The sequence below is a fragment of the Neoarius graeffei genome, chromosome 11 (assembly GCF_027579695.1).
Source record: "Neoarius graeffei isolate fNeoGra1 chromosome 11, fNeoGra1.pri, whole genome shotgun sequence".
Taxonomy (NCBI): Eukaryota; Metazoa; Chordata; class Actinopteri; order Siluriformes; family Ariidae; genus Neoarius; species Neoarius graeffei.
Window position 1 is genome coordinate 31,204,302 of NC_083579.1, and position 21,241 is coordinate 31,225,542.

The 21,241-nt window shown below is 40.2% G+C and overlaps 1 protein-coding gene across 1 annotated transcript in view; it reads right to left on the reverse strand.

The window, feature by feature from the left end:
- Positions 1–358: 358 nt before the first annotated feature.
- The window catches only part of ism2a (isthmin 2a), a 67,655-nt gene continuing 46,772 nt past the window's right edge, over positions 359–21,241 (reverse strand). Inside the window, exons 4-6 of the mRNA XM_060933715.1 lie at positions 12,725–12,862; positions 7,155–7,223; positions 359–6,249 (exon numbers count right to left, since the gene is read on the reverse strand). Of these exons, the coding sequence (XP_060789698.1) occupies positions 5,732–6,249; positions 7,155–7,223; positions 12,725–12,862 (725 nt within the window). The 3' untranslated portion in view covers positions 359–5,731. The remainder of the gene's footprint in view (positions 6,250–7,154; positions 7,224–12,724; positions 12,863–21,241) is intronic.

The following is a 21,241-nucleotide window of genomic DNA, read 5'->3' on the forward strand; positions in this document are numbered from 1 at the left end:
CAATTAGATCATTAGTGCACCAGATGGCGGTTACATCACTCGATAGTTATTCACTGATAAGCTGTGAGGAGCGACGTTCGCTTTCTTTTCCTCTCTGCAGTTTCAGCTCCAGAACAAGCACCACGGTGGTGGTGTTCACTACACATTATAGATGGTTTATTCTGAAGGTTTTGTACCGGTGTGTCCAGAAAATCTGACTGATACAGTATATGACAAATAACTACTACAATGGAGGATGCATGTGGAATAGGTACGGAATTAAACACTTGGCGGTGTGCTGTTATAGAAAAATAATCAGTGATAGGGTAGTGTTATGAAGTGGAGTTATTGTTACCACCCTGAATAAATGACATCATACTTTTTATTCATTTATAGGATATGTTTAATGTTGTGGAATGCTCACCAAGCAAGTTATTTCCTGTTATTACTTACATTACAGCACCTATAAACATTTATTCCATCACCAGCCTCTTTTATCTCTCTCTCTCTCTCTCTCTCTCGGCTATAAGATAAATAACGCAGCTCATCGGACTTCCTAGTGTCAGAATATATAGCAATAAATCATATAGATATAAAAGAGGGCTTTATTTTTGGATTAGATGAATGGATCAGGTTCAAGTTTCACTAACAGCAAATAAAACAAATTATTCCACATATTCGTATTAATCCTCAATGTTAAATTTATTATATTTTGGACAGAGGTGGTAAAAAAAAATGCATATAACTGAAGTAGTATGGTGTGTGGCATGGTACGAACACATTCCCTTTTTCACAAAACATCCAACCAGGAATGGGGGGATTTCACTCAGCTTCATATATAGTGCATCTTATGGATCCTGGACAATAATAAATACTGTACAATAATAAATCTAATAACAACAGACATGACCTGACCTGACATAACATGCCCGATATTTTTACATCACATACAAAATCCTTTAAGAATGCAGCATAGGAGGTGTAATTTATCCCTTTTACAATAATGACACAAAAAAAAGAAGTAAAATCTAAATTGTACATTGCAGGTATTATTCAATATAATGATAATATATACAAAGATATATATCCACTTTTTTTTTTAATAAAGTGCCTTTCTTTCAGACGTTTCTTAAAAGTGACACAATCTTCAATCAGTCAAAATTTCCTGAAAGACCATTAAAAACGTAAACTTTCACCAAAAATAGAGTTGTATTATCAGCTGTAGATTATCGAATTTCTTTTCTGTAATATCTCTTAATTTTGGAGAGCTTTAGATCGATGACAATATAGAGTGTCTATTTTAACAGGGCGCTTTGAAAACCGACTTGGATCGAGGACTGGTCCTAAAATGAAACAGGAGCGTAAAGGCCTGGCACAGCTTCAGAGAAATCCAGAAACCAAGGCCAAGCGTGAGTGCCCCCGTGTCCCCGCTCTCGCAGTTTCCCCAGTGGCAGCACACACACCTCCTGCCCTGTACGCATACCACAAGGCTCGTGGATTCCAGGGTGCTGAAACGTGATGCGGACATGCCATAACAGAGTGCGCGGGATGCTCCAAGGCTGAGATTAAAGCTCCTTCACAGCTGCACCGTATGAGATCCTGTACGCTGGAATGTCAGGCTAACTCAACAGGAGACCCAGTTCATTTACAGGTGCTCACGTTAAAGATGCTTACAAGTTGCGACATCACTGACATCCAGGAAGGTTATTAATAAACTTAATAAGCCTTTATGCACTGAGCATCTATTTCACACAGTTTGTGTTTTTAAATTATAATAATTCTCTATGCTTAAAAAAAATAAAAATGCAATTCACAAACATGTCATGTGATGTCTGCTTATAGATAGCTATTAGAGACCAGAGTGTGTTGCATACAACCGCTAAAAAAAAAAAATTTCCATCTTGGACATACACTGCCAGTCAAAAGTTTTTGGACACCCACTATTAACACTCAAGATAAATATTAGAAAATCTACATAATAAATAGGTGAACTGAGAAATGTTTGTGACTTTATTGGACCAAAAAATAAAAAAACCTAGTTCTATCTGGATCACTCGACATAAATTTGCCTTATAATTGATACTAACAATGTGTAATATCAACCATAAGTCAAATCTCACCTTTAATAAAGCATCCATTTAGAATCCCATTCGAATCTGAGAGTGCACAATGAAGAAGTCGTCCTTAAATACACGTTTTTTTTTTTTAGATGTTTTTTTCCTGATTTAATTGACAATAGTGGGGAAGATGTAAGGGACAAAAAAAAAAAAAAAAACCTCCACATGTTCAAAATGATTTGCTTGTCAGTATAGAAGAATATGAGAAGATGATGGAAGAAAGCCAGCCATGATAGGCAGTGGCGTAATCCAGGATTTCAGGATGGGTCACGTCTCAATTCAGTCATTAAGATGTCACCCAAATATGGATGTTTTGACAGTGGTGCGAGATTCACCTGTCAACGCAGCTTTGTGTTGCACAATCCCCTGGTGTTCTTTTCCAACATCGCACAAAGACACTGATCAAGATAAACATCCAGGCTGAAAGGTGACGCTTTAGCTCTTAAAACAACATCCCTGTACATACAAGTGGGCTTTGATATTTTTGGGACTTTTGGGCGAGAGTGGATTTGCAAAGCACACTTTCATTGTTCTTTATAGAGATGTGCTGTTTATTCCCCAAGCATCCCTCCTGCCTTAAAAGAGAAAGACAGAGTATACACGAGTATACAATGAGACCAATGTCTCAGGTAGCTCCTGATTGGTGGGGTGCCAATACAGTGCAGGAGTGTTCACCCCGCTTGAACTTTTCCATCATGAAGCTCCATACAATAGCCCATAAAGTTGAAATGAAGAGGGAAAAAAAATCAATATATAGTTTGTTAAAACCAAGAGGCCAAGGAAAGCTTGCAGCATGATGCTTCCACCACCATGCTTCACTCAGAAGACAGTGGGCTATTTTGTCTAAATTCATGGCATATAATCCCTATAAAGTCTATTTTAGTTCCAGGCTCTAACTCTACAAAATGTGAAAAAGTTCATGGGTGGTGAATACTTAGGTAAGACACTGTAACTGTAACAATATATCATATATCTATGACATATTGTTCATTTAGGAGGCTTTTGAGGTAGGTGGCATTTTTGCTGCGAATTTGAGCTCCCAAGATAAACAGTGTGATAAGCATTGTGCTGCTTGCTTGGGTAGAAAGGGATTCTACTCAGACCCCTCTTTGATAAGAGAACCATCTGCAGTAGAAGATGTAGAAGTAGAAGAACCATCTGTCATAGAATCTTTAAAAGATACTCCCAGAGGGACAATCTAAGGGTTTAAGGATCCTTAGCTGTAACACATAACTGCCTACTCATTTAGAAAGGGTTTCTATTTGGAACCTACTGTTGCAGGGTTCTTCATGGAAACTTTACTGGGATACACAGAGAGACAAACCAATAACTATCAAATCTTTAAAAATGTTCTCAGAGGTACAAGCTGCAGAAATAAGAATCCTTAGATGTAACACATGCTGCCTGGTCATACAGAAAGGGGTTATACTTGAAACCCTCTCTGAGAGACGAACTCTCTATTTAAGGGTTTTCTGTAATGCTTTAAAAGGTTCTCCTAGTGGGACAAACCAAAAAAACTAAGGAACCTTACGTATAATACATGCTGCCTACTCATGGGTTCTATTTGAAACAATCTCTGATAGAAGTTCTTTCAGAGGGACAAAATGAAGAATACTGTAGACTTAACATTTTTTCTAGAAGTGTACAATTCTACCTGTACTCTAAAGGTAGTGTTGTAGTCAAGACCACCTAATCCAAGACCAAGTCATGACCAAGATCAGAGTGTATCGAGACCGAGACAAGACCAAGACTTTGAGGGGTTGAACTCAAGTCAAGACCAAGACCAAGGTAGTGCAAGACTGAGTCAAGACCAGGACCAGACCAGTGGCTGTGAAGGGGGTGGGGGATGGGGAGGGGTGACAGCCATTAACAGGAAGAAAGATTTCAAATTAGTAATGAGTCATGTTATTGGTCACATTTGAAGCAGAAAATTTTTACGGTACATCCAATCACCGTAACAATGTTAACAAATAAATCAGACAATGCACAGGCAATTTAGTGAAATCCCCACAGTTGAGGTCTTGACCGGTCTTGAAATAAAATCCCGAGTCCTCTCTGTCCAAGACTGAGACAAGACCAAGTAAAAACGCAGTCAATTCCGAGACGAGACTGAGACCTTCAAAAAGTGGTCTTGAGATCAAGACCACTCTCGAGTATAACACCTACTCTTAGGGTCCTTAAGTTTAACCACTAAGGGCTTTATGTCAAACTCTACAAAAGAAAGTTCTGTTCAGACAGTTTAATTTTCAGAAAAGGTTTCAAATCGCACTCTTAAATGACTAGAATTGTCCGAAGACCCTTGAAGAAGCCTTTTGAAGAAGTGTTCCAAGACCATCTGGAACATTTTGGAGACAGTGTACATATTAAGTATATGTATTCTTTGTTGTCATATATATCCCATAAACTTATGCATCTGCTTGACGACAGTAAACAGTTGGGGGGGGGGGGGGGGGGGGAACCAGAGAACCTCGGTATAGACGATAATCCCGAAGAACTTCGGCATATTTTCTGAAGCGTTTTAACTTTCTAAATAGAAATATTTGGTGTTGTTATATATGAATATTTGCTCCATTCTTTGATGGGATGTTACCTAGCTGTTAGTACCATTGTGATGGATTACTCAAACTATTTGTTTGTACCCTGAAGTTTTCAAAGACTGCATACTAGGTATTGATCAATACATCGAGGCAGCTGACTTGTCTTTTGGACACAGTCCCTTTTAGATGATAATTTAAAGAGATCTAAGGATCCTTAATTGTAGACAAATTTGAAGAAGCTTCATGCATGGTTATGTCAGTGAATGCAAACAATATCAGAAAAAAGGGACTAAACTGGACTCTTCAGGGTGCAAATACTTCAAGGCTGTGTGTTTTGTATCTACAACATGCATCCTTTACCTTGGGAAAATGAAGGACCTTGGGGAACATAGATTAGATGGATGACAATATCATGAATCTTGATAACTGGTTAGTGCATTATCATATGAGCATGTAATATTTGCACACGTGCCTAGTTCTTGTTAAAATAGGAATTTTGTCCTGATGACAGCATCCCTTTCATGAAGCAAAAACCAGACCGCTCTGCATGATCCATCGTCATCATCCTTAAAACTCTGTGAAAACTATATATGACACTGGATCCAAAGTATGTCTGGGGAAACATGCAGGCCCAGGAAGAGCTGTGAAATATTTCGTAGCCACGTGTATGCGGCACTCAGGTTCATGTTTGATTTATTTGGATGGATCTTGCCTACGTTGGACGAGCACCAACTCTGAGCTTTGAGTCGAAGATAACAGGGGATTCTGCTTGGACTCAAGTTTAGCAGCCTGACTGGAATTCCTTTCATGACAAAAAAGGAGGGTTGGGGATATGAACCTGATAAATACAGCAAACCTGTTCCAGAGGATGGTGTTGGAAAGAGTCCCTGATAGCTTCAACTGGCTCTCTGGGGAAAAGTGCGGAAGATAGAGAGAGATCGGTGCATTACTGTACTTTGTTCTGGCTGTGACATCAGTTGTATCAGGTGTATATAAACAGTGTACAATGCCGTTTCTTTGAAATGTTACATGACTCCAGTCGTAACTTGCAGCAAAATACTGTATATCTATAGTTCTGAGACGAGACAGCTTTGCCTCTCAGTACTCTCGAGCCTCCTCCAGCTCGTTGATATAGACGTCCTCCAGAGGGTTCTCCGTGCACCGAAGTCCGTTGTTGGGAGGACGTACCGAGTGGAAGCGGCTCCAGTCTCCTTTGCACAGGATCCATGGAAGCACATCCACCTTGTAATGGAGCTCTGGAGAGAACTCGGTGCTGATAAGGTTGGGCGCTCCGGCACCTTTGCCCCTCGTGATGAGCTTCATGTGCTCGTCATAGCAGCAGTGCTGTGCAGCAAGTGTGGTGCTGTCAAATGACAACATGGAGCGCACGCAGAACCGCGCTGACGGCTTGTAGATATCGAGGCGCTCTTTGGGTCCGCTAGCATCCCGCCACCGGTAGGTCTTGCGTAGCTTCTCGTCGAAGATGTTCACGGCGCTATAGACAACCTCAGAAGGGTAGATGCAAGGGCAGCTGGGTAACTCAGTCAGGACCTGATGGAGATACTTCTGCAGGAATTCGTTCTTGCAGTTGAGCCACTTCTCACAGCTGTCCACGTCTGCGAGGGAGGAATCGGGAACAGCTCAATCACAGAGCTCAGTAATTACCAAAAAACACTGACATATGTGCTTTAGAAGTCTGAGATATCACTTATTGTTAAGCTCAGCTCTTTTTCTCCACTCTAACTGACATAATCTATTCTTTAGAAAAACAAATTTTCGTGAATGACACAGCTCCGAACGTTGGCTCATATCGTCTGCCAAGAAATAAAATCTACACAGGAGACGCTGGAACATTTTCATTAAAAACATTTACATCCAGACGTGATTATTAAAAAAAGGTCTTGACACTTTATCTTGTTACGTTTTCATACCACACTTATTACAGCTAAATAAAAAGAGAGATCACTTTCCCGTGCCCAAATCTTCGAATATCAAAGTACATGTATAGGTTTTTGAAAAGCAAGCCACTATTTCACGGTCTTGCTAACACTCTCGATGGAGCAATCCTGAAAATCTTAAATATGTTTTTGTTTCCAGTCCAACTATACTCCTGCTTTCTCTTTGATTGCAGGCTCATGGGGGCTGTTCCAAAAAAAACGACAAGGGCCATTTCAGCTGCAGAGGAAACATACTTTACACTGAAGAGAAGATAATAAAATCTGTAAATATTTAAAGAGAGAAGCAGCAAAGCTTTGAGCGCAATCAGCTCACTCAGTGGGAATTAACCCAGTTTCCCCAAGGAGCGCAACCTCATAACCACGCACAAGTACCGGTAATGATTGTAAATCGGTCTCATTTGGTGAACAGTGACTGGACGCTCTGAAAACACTGCAGCATATGAACTAATACACACAGTAGAAAGTCAGTGAGCGCCTTACGGATCCCAGAAAATCTCTAGGTTTGGATAAATACAGTAGGAACAAATGTGATTGGTGTAATGTATTAATTGGAGTTTACCAACCTGTATCGAAGGCATCAGTGCCATTCATCATCTCGTGAGGAATGAGCTCTGTTACAGCATTCAGGTCATCTGGAGAGGAGAAAAAACACACACACACACACACACACACACACACACACACACACACACACACACACACACACACACTATACACTGACCAACATGAGCTGCATGCTAGAATAAAAATCTTAATTCTATACAATTAAAACATTTTTTCTGCGCAGGCCAACAACAAACTGTCTCTTTTACAGTGGTGCTTGAAAATTTATGAACCCTTTAGAATTTTCTATATTTCTGCATAAATATGACCTAAAACATCATCAGATTTCCACACAAGTCCTAAAAGTAGATAAAGAGAACCCAGTTAAACAAATGAGACAAAAAATTATACTTGGTCATTTATTTATTGAGGAAAATGATCCAATATTACATATCTGTGAGTGGCAAAAGTATGTGAACCTCTAGGATTAGCAGTTAATTTGAAGGTGAAATTAGAGTCAGGTGTTTTCAATCAATGGGATGACAATCAGGTGTGAGTGGGCACCCTGTTTTATTTAAAGAACAGGGATCTATCAAAGTCTGATCTTCACAACACATGTTTGTGGAAGTGTATCATGGCACGAACAAAGGAGATTTCTGAGGACCTCAGAAAAAGCGTTGTTGATGCTCATCAGGCTGGAAAAGGTTACAAAACCATCTGTAAAGAGTTTGGACTCCACCAATCCACAGTCAGACAGATTGTGTACAAATGGAGGAAATTCAAGACCATTGTTTCCCTCCCCAGGAGTGGTCGACCAACAAAGATCACTCCAAGAGCAAGGCGTGTAATAGTCAGCGAGGTCACAAAGGACCCCAGGGTAACTTCTAAGCAACTGAAGGCCTTTCTTACATTGGCTAATGTTAATGTTCATGAGTCCACCATCAGGAGAACACTGAACAACAATGGTGTGCATGGCAGGGTTGCAAGGAGAAAGCCACTGCTCTCCAAAAAGAACATTGCTGCTTGTCTGCAGTTTGCTGAAGATTATGTGGACAAGCCAGAAGGCTATTGGAAAAATGTTTTGTGGATGGATGAGACCAAAATAGAACTTTCTGGTTTACAATTGAAGCGTTATGTTTGGAGAAAGGAAAACACTGCATTCCAGCATAAGAACCTTATCCCATCTGTGAAACATGGTGGTGGTGGTATCATGGTTTGGGCCTGTTTTGCTGCATCTGGGCCAGGACAGCTTGCCATCATTGATGGAACAATGAATTCTGAATTATACCAGCAAATTCTAAAGGAAAATATCAGGACATCTGTCCATGAACTGAATCTCAAGAGAAGGTGGGTCATGCAGCAAGACAATGACCCTAAGCACACAAGTCGTTCTACCAAAGAATGGTTAAAGAAGAATAAAGTTAATGTTTTGGAATGGCCAAGTCAAAGTCCTGACCTTAATCCAATCGCAATGTTGTGGAAGGACCTGAAGCGAGCAGTTCATGTGAGGAAACCCACCAACATCCCAGAGTTGAAGCTGTTCTGTACGGAGGAACGGGCTAAAATTCCTCCAAGCCAGTGTGCAGGACTGATCAACAGTTACCGGAAACGTTTAGTTGCAGTTATTGCTGCACAAGAGGGTCACACCAGATACTGAAAGCAAAGGTTCACATACTTTTGCCACTCACAGATATGTAATATTGGATCATTTTCCTCAATAAATAAATGACCAAGTATAATATTTTTGTCTTATTTGTTTAACTGGGTTCTCTTTATCTACAACCCCAATTCCAAAAAAGTTGGGACAAAGAACAAATTGTAAATAAAAACGGAATGCAATGATGTGGAAGTTTCAAAATTCCATATTTTATTCAGAATAGAACATAGATGACAGATCAAATGTTTAAACTGAGAAAATGTATCATTTAAAGAGAAAAATTAGGTGATTTTAAATTTCATGACAACACCACATCTCAAAAAAGTTGGGACAAGGCCATGTTTACCACTGTGAGACATCCCCTTTTCTCTTTACAACAGTCTGTAAACGTCTGGGGACTGAGGAGACAAGTTAGCCTGGCAAGCCAGACTAAATGTGAATATTTAGTCTGGCATCGATCCATAGACATTTCCGAAGGGGGTGGGAGGAACAAACTGCTGTCTTTCAAACTGTCTCTGTGCGTATAGGCCAACGCTCTGACCAATCAGCGCAACAGTGACTGTGACGTAGTCAGAGCGACAGAAAGCAGTGGGGGAGGCCTTGAAATAAATAATTTTTCAAAATGCGTATTAATTAATAAACAGGTTCTAGATATTAAGAAGTTTGGAGATGATGACCACAAGTTTGGAGTCTGTACCACATACACTCATTTTTTTTTCCAAGTGTTTTTCAAGGGTTTGCTTAAACTGTTTTTGAGAGTTTTTATTTAGTGGTGTTTGGTGAAATAATTTCCCTTAAATTTAAAATAACGGGAAAATGAGAAACAAATCAAAAAGTAATGTTATAAAGCTGTTTATTAATTCTTCGTACTGCACAAACTAGCCCATCCTTTTGGCTACGAGCGGAGCAGCTGGTAGATCAGACTTTTGCCATAGCCGGTCGGCAAAACAGCGAAAACGTCCTTCCTGAAAAGGAATGAGCGGAGAGCCTCTTCCTGCTCATGTTTCAATGAAAACTCCAAGTCTAATTCTTCTAAAACTGATTCCAAAGCGGAGTCAAATGCGCGCTGTTCACTAGCCGTAGCCATCTTTCCTGTTGTGCTTTCTCCAGCGTCGCGCAGCTTTGTCGTCACTCCTGCAAAAGCCCGCCCAAAGAATCCAAACAAAAACTTTGCGTTGTGATTGGCGGGCACGATTTGATGCCCGGGGTGTTTTTGTTTATATGGTGCGAGGCTAGACCCATTCGCTAGGCAAAAATATTTTTGGCCGTTAGGCGGGTGGGTCTAGTTTACTAGGCTAGAGATAAGTTGCTCAAGTTTAGGGATAGGAATGTTAACCCATTCTTGTCTAACGTAGGATTCTAGTTGCTCAACTGTCTTAGGTCTTTTTTGTCGTATCTTCCGTTTTATGATGCACCAAATGTTTTCTATGGGTGAAAGATCTGGACTGCAGGCTGGCCAGTTCAGTACCCGGACCCTTCTTCTACGCAGCCATGATGCTGTAATTGATGCAGTATGTGGTTTGGCATTGTCATGTTGGAAAATGCATGGTCTTCCCTGAAAGAGACGTCGTCTGGATGGGAGCACATGTTGCTCTAGAACCTGGATATACCTTTCAGCATTGATGGTGTCTTTCCAGATGTGTAAGCTGCCCATGCCACACGCACTAATGCAACCCCATACCATCAGAGATGCAGGCTTCTGAACTGAGCGCTGATAACAACTTGGATCGTCCTTCTCCTCTTTAGTCCGAATGACATGGCGTCCCTGATTTCCATAAAGAACTTCAAATTTTGATTCGTCTGACCACAGAACAGTTTTCCACTTTGCCACAGTCCATTTTAAATGAGCCTTGGCCCAGAGAAGACGTCTGCGCTTCTGGATCATGTTTAGATATGGCTTCTTCTTTGAACTATAGAGTTTTAGCTGGCAACGGCAGATGGCGCGGTGAATTGTGTTAACAGATAATGTTCTCTGGAAATATTCCTGAGCCCATTTTGTGATTTCCAATACAGAAGCATGCCTGTATGTGATGCAGTGCCGTCTAAGGGTCCAAAGATCACGGGCACCCAGTATGGTTTTCCGGCCTTGACCCTTACGCACAGAGATTCTTCCAGATTCTCTGAATCTTTTGATGATATTATGCACTGTAGATGATATGTTCAAACTCTTTGCAATTTTACACTGTCGAACTCCTTTCTGATATTGCTCCACTATTTGTCGATGCAGAATTAGGGGGATTGGTGATCCTCTTCCCATCTTTACTTCTGAGAGCCGCTGCCACTCCAAGATGCTCTTTTTATACCCAGTGATGTTAATGACCTATTGCCAATTGACCTAATGAGTTGCAATTTGGTCCTCCAGCTGTTCCTTTTTTGTACCTTTAACTTTTCCAGCCTCTTATTGCCCCGTCCCAACTTTTTTGAGATGTGTTGCTGTCATGAAATTTCAAATGAGCCAATATTTGGCATGAAATTTCAAAATGTCTCACTTTCGACATTTGATATGTTGTCTATGTTCTATTGTGAATACAAGATCAGTTTTTGAGATTTGTAAATTATTGCATTCCGTTTTTATTTACAATTTGTACTTTGTCCCAACTTTTTTGGAATCGGGGTTGTACTTTTAAGACTTGTGTGAAAATCTGATGATGTTTTAGGTCATATTTATGCAGAAATATAGAAAATTTTAAAGGGTTCACAAAACTTTCAAGCGCCACTGTTTATCGAAAACTCGACAACTCTACTTCCAAAAAAAAGTTGGGACACTGTGTAAAATGTAAATAAAAACAGAATATGATGATTTGCAAAGCATGGAAACCAAATATTTTATTGAAACTGTTTTATATAGGTGTTCCAACTTTTTTGGAATTGGGGTTGTATTTTTTACTGTTGCAATGGATCAGAAAGGTTTTTACATGTCATATTTATACCTCATTAAAGGTAAAACAGTCGAAAGCAAGATTATTGTTCCCCGAAACTGAGAACATATTCAAAGATTTTTTTTTTTTAGGAATCACAATATTTATTAGAACTGTTCATAATGCTGTTCGTACATACAGCCATTTTCATCCATTATTTTAAAAGGTGCCAGTAATTTAATTGTAATAATCACTTTGTCATTTCAAAGCCACAGAAAAGTTTCAAAACATACACAATATTACTGGAGGGCACCATATTCCATGAATTAAATAGCTAAATATTCCTTACTATTTTCCTGAGATGTTAACATACAGTATATAAAATTAAAAGTAGATAATTTAGTGATTTCACAGTAGGGTTTCACTTGCAAGGTTCACTTGGACCAGTCCACTGTGGCTGGATGCTTGTACGCTTAAAGAGCGCAAATATTACCGACTACACAACGTACACAACACGTGTAGTGTGATTTCAGGGTAAATCTACATTAATTCCACATCAGCTACAGAAAAAATACTGAAGCTATCTGCATCTCTGCCTAAATCAACTGAATCACGGTTAATGAACTGCAGATTTAATGTGTATACAGTACTTCTGTAAAGTCAACAGCATGCAAGAGCTGTGAGTGGACAGTGTGAATGCTATTTACGTATGTGAGTGCATGTGTGTGTCTACACACGAGTGTGTATGCTCTGAAATGACCCGTGTATAAGGCGTTTACTGAAAGCTCTCTTTAAGCCTTCGTACCCAGGCCAAGAAAGAGCAGTTTTTGTATAGTGCACACACAGAAAAGCCTAAATAGCTGTTTTCACTAAATGCAGGCTGAACAGCTAAAATTAACAAATGATGCACGATAATAATACATTACTAACTTCAATACTCTGTTATTACATTAAGAGCCAAAAACGTGGTTCCTGGAAGGATTAGCACAGACACTGTGTGAACTCTTGCGGTATTAGCACTGTGTGTGTGAGTGAGAGAGAGAATAGCAGGTGGTATGATGGGACTAGACCTCACCTGGACACCGCTGCAGTTCACAGGTGCGAGACTCTGTAGCAGTGCAGGCATAGCCGCACGATCTAACCCTCTTCTGGGTGCCGTGGCCGCAGGTGGCACTGCACGGGGACCAGTCGCTCCACTCGTCTTCTTCATAATCTGCAGGGTTTAGAGAAAAACACTCCAAATGGCTAAAACATCTACATTCAGTAAGTCTAACCAAACAGACATTTTAGTTAGATTCCCTTTGTGCCACTTTGAATTAAAGCATATTATTCATGATTTATTTTCAGCTTAATGTATCAGTTTTAAAAAAAAAAACTAAAAAAAAAAAACAGAAAAACAAATGTGTCCTAAAAGTGATTGTTTCTTTGTCTGTGGCTGAATCTCAAAGAATGTTCAGTAAAAATAATGATAATACTATTACTACTAATTATTATTATTATTATTGGCAAGAAAAAGTAAAGCAAATAATAAATGCTATTTAAAATGTTCAAAAATAGTGGATTGAAAATATATATGTTTGTCTCATCTCATCTGTAGCCGCTTTATCCTTCTACAGGGTCGCAGGCAAGCTGGAGCCTATCCCAGCTGACTACGGGCGAAAGGCGGGGTACACCCTGGACAAGTTGCCAGGTCATCACAGGGCTGACACATAGACACAGACAACCATTCACACTCACATTCACACCTACGGTCAATTTAGAGTCACCAGTTAACCTAACCTGCATGTCTTTGGACTGTGGGGGAAACCGGAGCACCCGGAGGAAACGGGGAGAACATGCAAACTCCACACAGAAAGGCCCTCGCCGGCCCCGGGGCTCGAACCCAGGACCTTCTTGCTGTGAGGCGACAGCGCTAACCACTACACCACCGTGCCACCCATATATGTTTGTGTAAGTGATATAACATATACTCACACAGTACTGTGCAAAAGTCTTAGGCACCCTATTTTTTTTTTCATACAAACTTTGTTATAGATTTCTATTTTATGATTTAGGAACACTCATCCACCTGCTCTTTTATACAGTTCTCTAATCAGCCGATCCCTTGACAGCAGCACAATGCATCAAATCATACAAATCAAGAGCTTCAGTTAATTTTCACGTCAAACATCAGAATGGGAAAAATTGTGATCTCAAAGTGTGACTTTCTTTCACTGTGGCATGGGTGTTGGTTTGAGCCAGATGGGCTGGTTTGAGTATTTCAGAAACTGCTGATCTCCTGGGGTTTTCACACACAACAGTCTCTAGAGTTTACACAGAATGGTGCGAAAAACAAAAAACACTGAGTGAGTGAGCGACAGTTCTGTGGGTGGAAACAAACACCTTGTAGATAAGAGAGGTCAGAGGAAAATGGACAGATTGGTTCGAGCTGCCAGGAAGGATAGATATAGTAACTCATATAATCACTCTTTACAACCGTGGTGAGCAGAAAAGCATCTCAGCCTGCAACAGCAGACAGAAGAACACATTGGGTTCCAGTCCTGTAGCCAAGAACAGAAATCTTGGAATCAACAACAAGTTCTCATTAAAGTGGCCAGTGAGTGTGTATTATCGCGTCAAATGGCTCATTCAAAGGCAGACCCATAACCTAAGCCTTATAATGACTCCATTTTAAAACATGCCATTATTTAGCAAGGAAAAGTCTCCAGTGTCAAAGCTTTTGAACTGTACATTTTCTGCCATGGGAAAAATAGCCGAAGCAGTTTATACTTTTCCCTGTTTCTCTACAACACAACAATCTGCTTTTTTTTTGTATGACATAGTACTGTGTAAAAGTTTTAGGCCCCCTATTTTGTTCCATGCAAACTTTGTTATAGAGTTCTATTTTATGACTTCTACGTACATTATCGAGTCGGTACAAAAACATTTTAGAGTCCAAACATTGATTTTCCAGCACAGAATTAAATGTTACAGAAAAAAAAGTTTGTATCTGAGAAGCATGTTACATAAGAGAGCACTTTTCAGATTAAAAAAGAAAGCATAATGAAGGCTGCTGGGTTTTGGTGCAAAATGACGACGCGAGTGTGACAGACAAAGTGTCCAGAAGAACTTTGGCTGGTTCTGTAAGATGCTCAGTAAAACCTACAGCTCATTTCCGCATAAAACTGCACTCACTGTATCTCAGACTGCTATTTTTTTAAGGGTCGTCTCACACCAAATATTGACTGTTTCATTTATTATGGTTTACTTCTGTTTATAGTATTTTTTTAATGTTGAAACATTTCATTTCATTAATTTTTACGCCATTTTTGGTCGACAGCATTTCTTTACATGGGGCTAAGACTTCTGCACAGCACTATACATTTCATTTATTTAAATCAGTGATAGCTGGAGCCTGAGGAGTGTTTCAGTGTTTTAGTGTGAGTAAGCCATTTTGGATTCAGCCTAAAGGCCAATTCACTCTCTACTCATGTCTTAAGCTGTGTTTTTATTTTAATAAGCGTTTCAGTGAACGCCGACCTTGTTAGACGCAAGTCTACGTGTCCAGCTGTGAAGTAAAGACAAGTGTAAAACTCTAAAGCCATGCATTCAATATCGTACACTTTCACTTTCTACACTACCGTTCAAAAGTTTGGGGTCACCCAGACAATTTTGTGTTTTCCATGAAAAGTCACACTTTTATTTACCACCATAAGTTGTAAAATGAATAGAAAATATAGTCGAGACATTTTTCTGACCATTTTGAGCATTTAATCGACCCCACAAATGTGATGCTCCAGAAACTCAATCTGCTCAAAGGAAGGTCAGTTTTATAGCTTCTCTAAAGAGCTCAACTGTTTTCAGCTGTGCTAACATGATTGTACAAGGGTTTTCTAATCATCCATTAGCCTTCTGAGGCAATGAGCAAACACATTGTACCATTAGAACACTGGAGTGAGAGTTGCTGGAAATGGGCCTCTATACACCTATGGAGATATTGCACCAAAAACCACACATTTGCAGCTAGAATAGTCATTTACCACATTAGCAATGTATAGAGTGGATTTCTGATTAGTTTAAAGTGATCTTCATTGAAAAGAACAGTGCTTTTCTTTCAAAAATAAGCAAATTTCAAAGTGACCCCAAACTTTTGAACGGTAGTGTATACACTGTGAAATTTAGTTAAATTATGATCTACAATGATGCTATGATTGTGCAGAGTTTGTAGAAAAGTCTACTGTAATGATACTGATGATCAACAAAGAAAAAAAGAGGAGAAGAAGCGTTCACTGTTTGTTCACAGTCCCACTGTCTAATGTCACATTTTTATTACAGCTAAATAAACTTCGTCTGTCCCTGTCCTCTACACTTTATTAACACTGCTGTACATTTGACATCGGTGTCATTAAAGTTATGATAAGTAACAAAAAATTAGCAATTTTCTTTGCACTACAATTTTCATCTTCTCTAGTATATAATGATTTATATGAACATACAGGCCGACTGTTGCGCTACTCTGACTGTGTTATAACAAAACTCCCTAATTAATATTCAAATATATTTTCAAAGCCTTAACTTGCACAGTGTATATGAGAGGGACTCGGACTGGCACATTCCTTACACAGCAGGTGGGGAGGTTATGTAACGAAGCTGGAAATGCTCCACACACTTTAGAGCACTCAGGAGTAGAGGTGTGTGTAGGACTTTATTTTTAAAATCCAACTCCTGCTCTATCCTGAGAGAATTCGGACCTATCCTGAGGTTAGCTTTCTGCCGACCCGTCTGTGAGATTTTCTGGAAGAAGTAATTGATTCTGTATGCCAAAAAATAAGAAAATAAGTAACAGGATAAAGAGTTCACTGACGATCAATGAGTGAACACGGGAACTATGTCTCGTCATATCCAGAATTAATTGAGCATAAAGTCATTTTCTCATTTCGATGCAAATCATGCAAAATGACTGACTCAAACGATTCCACTTAACATACATGGGGTCTGATGTTTTGTCAGATCCCCACTTTTGTTTCTACCTGTAGTTAGTTTCCACTGACTGACTGATGTGCAAAAATGAAAGCGTGCTCTGAGAGCACAATATCCCCCGCTGGCAACGATGCCATAATTCTGGTAAAATGCAACTGAATTGAATGAAATTGCAATATGCGTATTACTGACATAACAAAGAATCCTATCAAGTTTCATGAAATTCTTCCAAAAGTTGTGAGAGGAGTTTATTTCAGAAGGTGAGTATCCTTCCTGGGACGGACGGACGGACGGACGGATGGACGGACATCACCACGACATAATCCCCCTTCAGGCCTTTTGCCTGGTGGGGGATAATAAAAATTGTAAGGGAGGTTGATTTCAGAAAGCAAGCACACTTTGATGAAATTGCCAAAGTACAAGTTTGTTAATAATCAAGGGCATAACTCTGGGAAAATTTGCCCAAATTAAACGAAATTTCAATGTGCATATAACTGTCATATAACAAAGCCTTTTGCCGAGTTTGGTGAAATTCCTCCACAAATTGTGAGAGGAGCTGATTTCAGAAGAACGTACACCCTTATGAAATTGTCAAAGTACAAGTTATTTAATCAAGGATCAAAACTCTGGTAAAATTTTCACAAACAAAATTAAATCGAAATATGCGTATTATCGTCATATAATAAGGCTTTTCGCCAAGCTTCGAGAAATTCGTCCCAAAACTGTGAGAGGAGTTGATGTCAGAAGGTGAGCACACCTTCATGAAATTGCCAAAGTACAAGCTTGTTAATCAAGGGCTGTAACTCTGGTAAAATGCGACTGAATTGAACAAAATTACAATATGAGTACTACCGACATATACCAAAGCCTTTTGCCAAGTTTGGTGAAATTCCTCCAAATATTGTGAGAGGAGTTGATTTCAGAAGGAACACACACTCATGAAATTGTCAAAGTAGAATTTTGTTAATCAAGGGCTGTAACTCTGGTAAAATATGACCCAATTTAACAAAATTACAATATGTGTATTAATGACATATAACAAAGAATCCTGCCAAGTTTCGTAAAATTCCTCCAAAAATTGTGTAAGGAGTTGATTTCAGAAGGTGAGCACCCTTCCCGGGACAGACAGACAAACGGACATCACCCCCCTTCGGGCCTATCGGCCAGTGGGGGATAAAAACATCAAACCATGGTTTTATCTAATTGTATCATGTATCTAAATGTCTCTAGAGACATTATGAAGAAAAATCAAGGACTGTTCCTGCCATTGGTGAGAATACTGTACGTAGCTACTACCAGTAGATAGCAATGAAACCAATTTTCACATGATTATTGCATTATTTAATTTAATTTGTGCTTAACTACTTGGCTTTAGAAGCTACCTCCAGCTACTATTGTTTCTCATCGTAACTGGACAGGCCACGCCCACAATCAACAACAGCAGCAGTCACTACAGGCACACAAGAGAAACTACAAGCAGTACAAGTGATCCGACTCTTGCTCATGGGAAAGCAGGGTTAGTTTTTCATACTACAATAATCCTGGACCTCACAATTTTTCAAGCATTACAGAAAATACCTGAATACTCTTCGGTCAACTGTAACTGTAGATCTAACATCCCAGGAGAAGTGTACGTCCTGCCCTCTATCAGGCCACCATGTTCTGGGCCGTATTCCCGTGGCTGCCCATAATTACAGGAAAAACATTACGTTACTAAGCATCTAGAGATCACGCTCGAACAGAGTCGTTAACAATGTGGCTCATTCGCCCTCCTCAGTTTCACATGTTTTTATACACCTCAGTCCAAGTGCACTCATTAGGTGAATTTCAGAGTGTAGGGTCACGGCTTCTGGAGCACAGAAACCGTACAGTCATAATGGCTGCGTAGATTGTTGGGTGGAGGTACATTTGACTACATCAGCATTTAAGTTTTCCTCTAATCATGTTGGCAAAATGAGCGGCGCTGTTACAGCTAAGTGGAGAGGAGTTACCCTGGGATCAGATTGCTGATGGATGATTGACTCTAAACATTGCTTTTGACATTATATGGTGTAAATCGAGCTCCTGCACAGGACCGCGGAGTAATTTTAACGCTCTACCAAGGGTTTTATTAGGGCCGAGGGTTTTAAATGTACGCAGAGCTACGGGTATAATACTACATGCTATAACATGCTTTTAAAGTGTGTCAAATATAGAAAGTGACCTTTCGCTGCACATAGCAATTCCAGCATTATGGACGTGACACATGGACTCTTACGTTTGAGCTAGCTGTTTTTTTTTTTTTAAATTATACTATTGATTTTACATGCGTCGGCACGGTGGTGTAGTGGTTAGTGCTGTCGCCGCACAGCAAGAAGGTCCTGGGTTCGAGCCCCGTGGCCGGCGAGGGCCTTTCTGTGTGGAGTTTGCATGTTCTCCCCGTGTCCGCGTGGGTTTCCTCCGGGTGCTCCGGTTTCCCCCACAGTCCAAAGACATGCAGGTTAAGTTAACTGGTGACTCTAAATTGACCGTAGGTGTGAATGTGAGTGTGAATGGTTGTCTGTGTCTATGTGTCAGCCCTGTGATGACCTGGCGACTTGTCCAGGGTGTACCCCACCTTTCGCCCGTAGTCAGCTGGGATAGGCTCCAGCTTGCCTGCGACCCTGTAGAACAGGATAAAGCGGCTAGAGATAATGAGATGAGATGAGATTTTACATGCAGTAGTCAATTTCTTCATTAAAATTTGTGTGAATATTCCTGCTTTTTCATTGTGACCAGTGAGCACAAAGACGTCGCGCCACATGACCTCACACTCACCTGAAGCTCAGTGAAGCTACACAAGAAAAATGGGAGAAACAAAATCATAGTAAAGCTGTGAGTGAATTTTAAACTGACCCATACACCTGCTTGTGGAAAAAAAATGCACTAATTTGTGATTAAGAAATGTTTAATATTACAATGCTAAATTCCTAATTATTAAACAATGACTAAATGTATGAAATGAATGAATGCTTTACTCGTTCAACACTGAAGAACAAAAACACGACTAATTATTTAATCAGTCATCAATATCACACTGGTTTCCTTTTAACTTTGGGAAGACGCACTGCTCTGTTGGCTAACATGACTAAAGTTTGATAGTAAATAGCAGCTATTTTTGCTCAGAAAAAAAAAAAAATTCAAACACCGACTAGGAAAATGGAACTAAAATAAGATATGACGATGTGCCTTGGGGATGGATGTACTGGGCCTTCCAAAGTGGACTTTTACGGTACTTTCCTAGTGTGTCACAGCCATAGAAAGGAAATAGGCAGAGAGAACAGGCCAGTTACAAAAGTGCATACATCATACGTAGAATGCCCATCCCTCATTAACATATGACCACCAGTAGCAATCTGAATGAAGATGGAACCATCTGGAAGTTATTCAGGAAACGATACCTGGAAGGAACAAGTGGAGATTTCGGGGAGAAAGCACACATGTTCCAGGACGCACAAAAGAAAAGCTGTACAGTATATTCTGTCGTCTGTATATTCTAACAAAGTGTTTGGTGAAAATCTTGCATGGGTTCGTACCCATATCCACAGCAGGTGTCTGAGGTGAAGAGCCTCTGCACTCTTGGTTGTGGCACTGGTTCGATGTCGCTCCTTCGTTTTCCTCTTATATGTAATGCTGTAATCCTGGTCCAGAAGCCATCGCTTATCTCTCAGAGTTTCGCTACAATTCCACATGTGCTGTCAGTAAGAGAGTGGCTCACAGAGAACTCGTTTAAAGATGCTAGCCAATCAGAGCGAAGCTAATTGTGTATTTAATACTATATTGAAAAGCACTTCTGCAAAATCATCCTGACTTGTCCTATAGGGTTTTTATACCATGATAAAACAACCTGAAAAAAACAGACACCGAACCAAGGCGTATTTTTTTTCCCCATTCAAAAACTTTCAGACTTTACAAAAGCATCTCATGGGATAATATAAAATAATTGAAAAGTGTACTGCACATTCACAAAAGTAGTCTGTAGCAGGGCTTTGAACCGGTTCAAGGAACGAAAACGAAAACCGGGAACTTTTTCTATTTCACATGGAACAGAAACGAAACCAGAAACTTTATTATTTTTTATGTTCTGGAACAGGGTGGCACGGTGGTGTAGTGGTTAGCGCTGTCGCCTCACAGCAAGAAGGTCCTGGGTTCGAGCCCTGTGGCCGGCGAGGGCCTTTCTGTGCGGAGTTTGCATGTTCTCCCCGTGTCCGCGTGGGTTTCCTCCAGGTGCTCCAGTTTCCCCCACAGTCCAAAGACATGCAGGTTAGGTTAACTGGCGACTCTAAATTGACCGTAGGTGTGAGTGTGAATGGTTGTCTGTGTCTATGTGTCAGCCCTGTGATGACCTGGCGACTTGTCCAGGGTGTACCCCGCCTTTCGCCCGTAGTCAGCTGGGATAGGCTCCAGCTTGCCTGCGACCCTGTAGAAGGATAAAGCGGCTACAGATAATGAGATGAGATGTTCTGGAACAGAAACGCTTATTAAAAATAATGGTAACCGGTTAATACCAGTTTTTATTTCGTTCCTCAAAGTTTCCGTAGCCTACAAATAAAAAAGTCATTCTTCTCCTGCGCAAGTTTCTATGACCCGCTGGGGTTCACTTCCTGTGTGACGT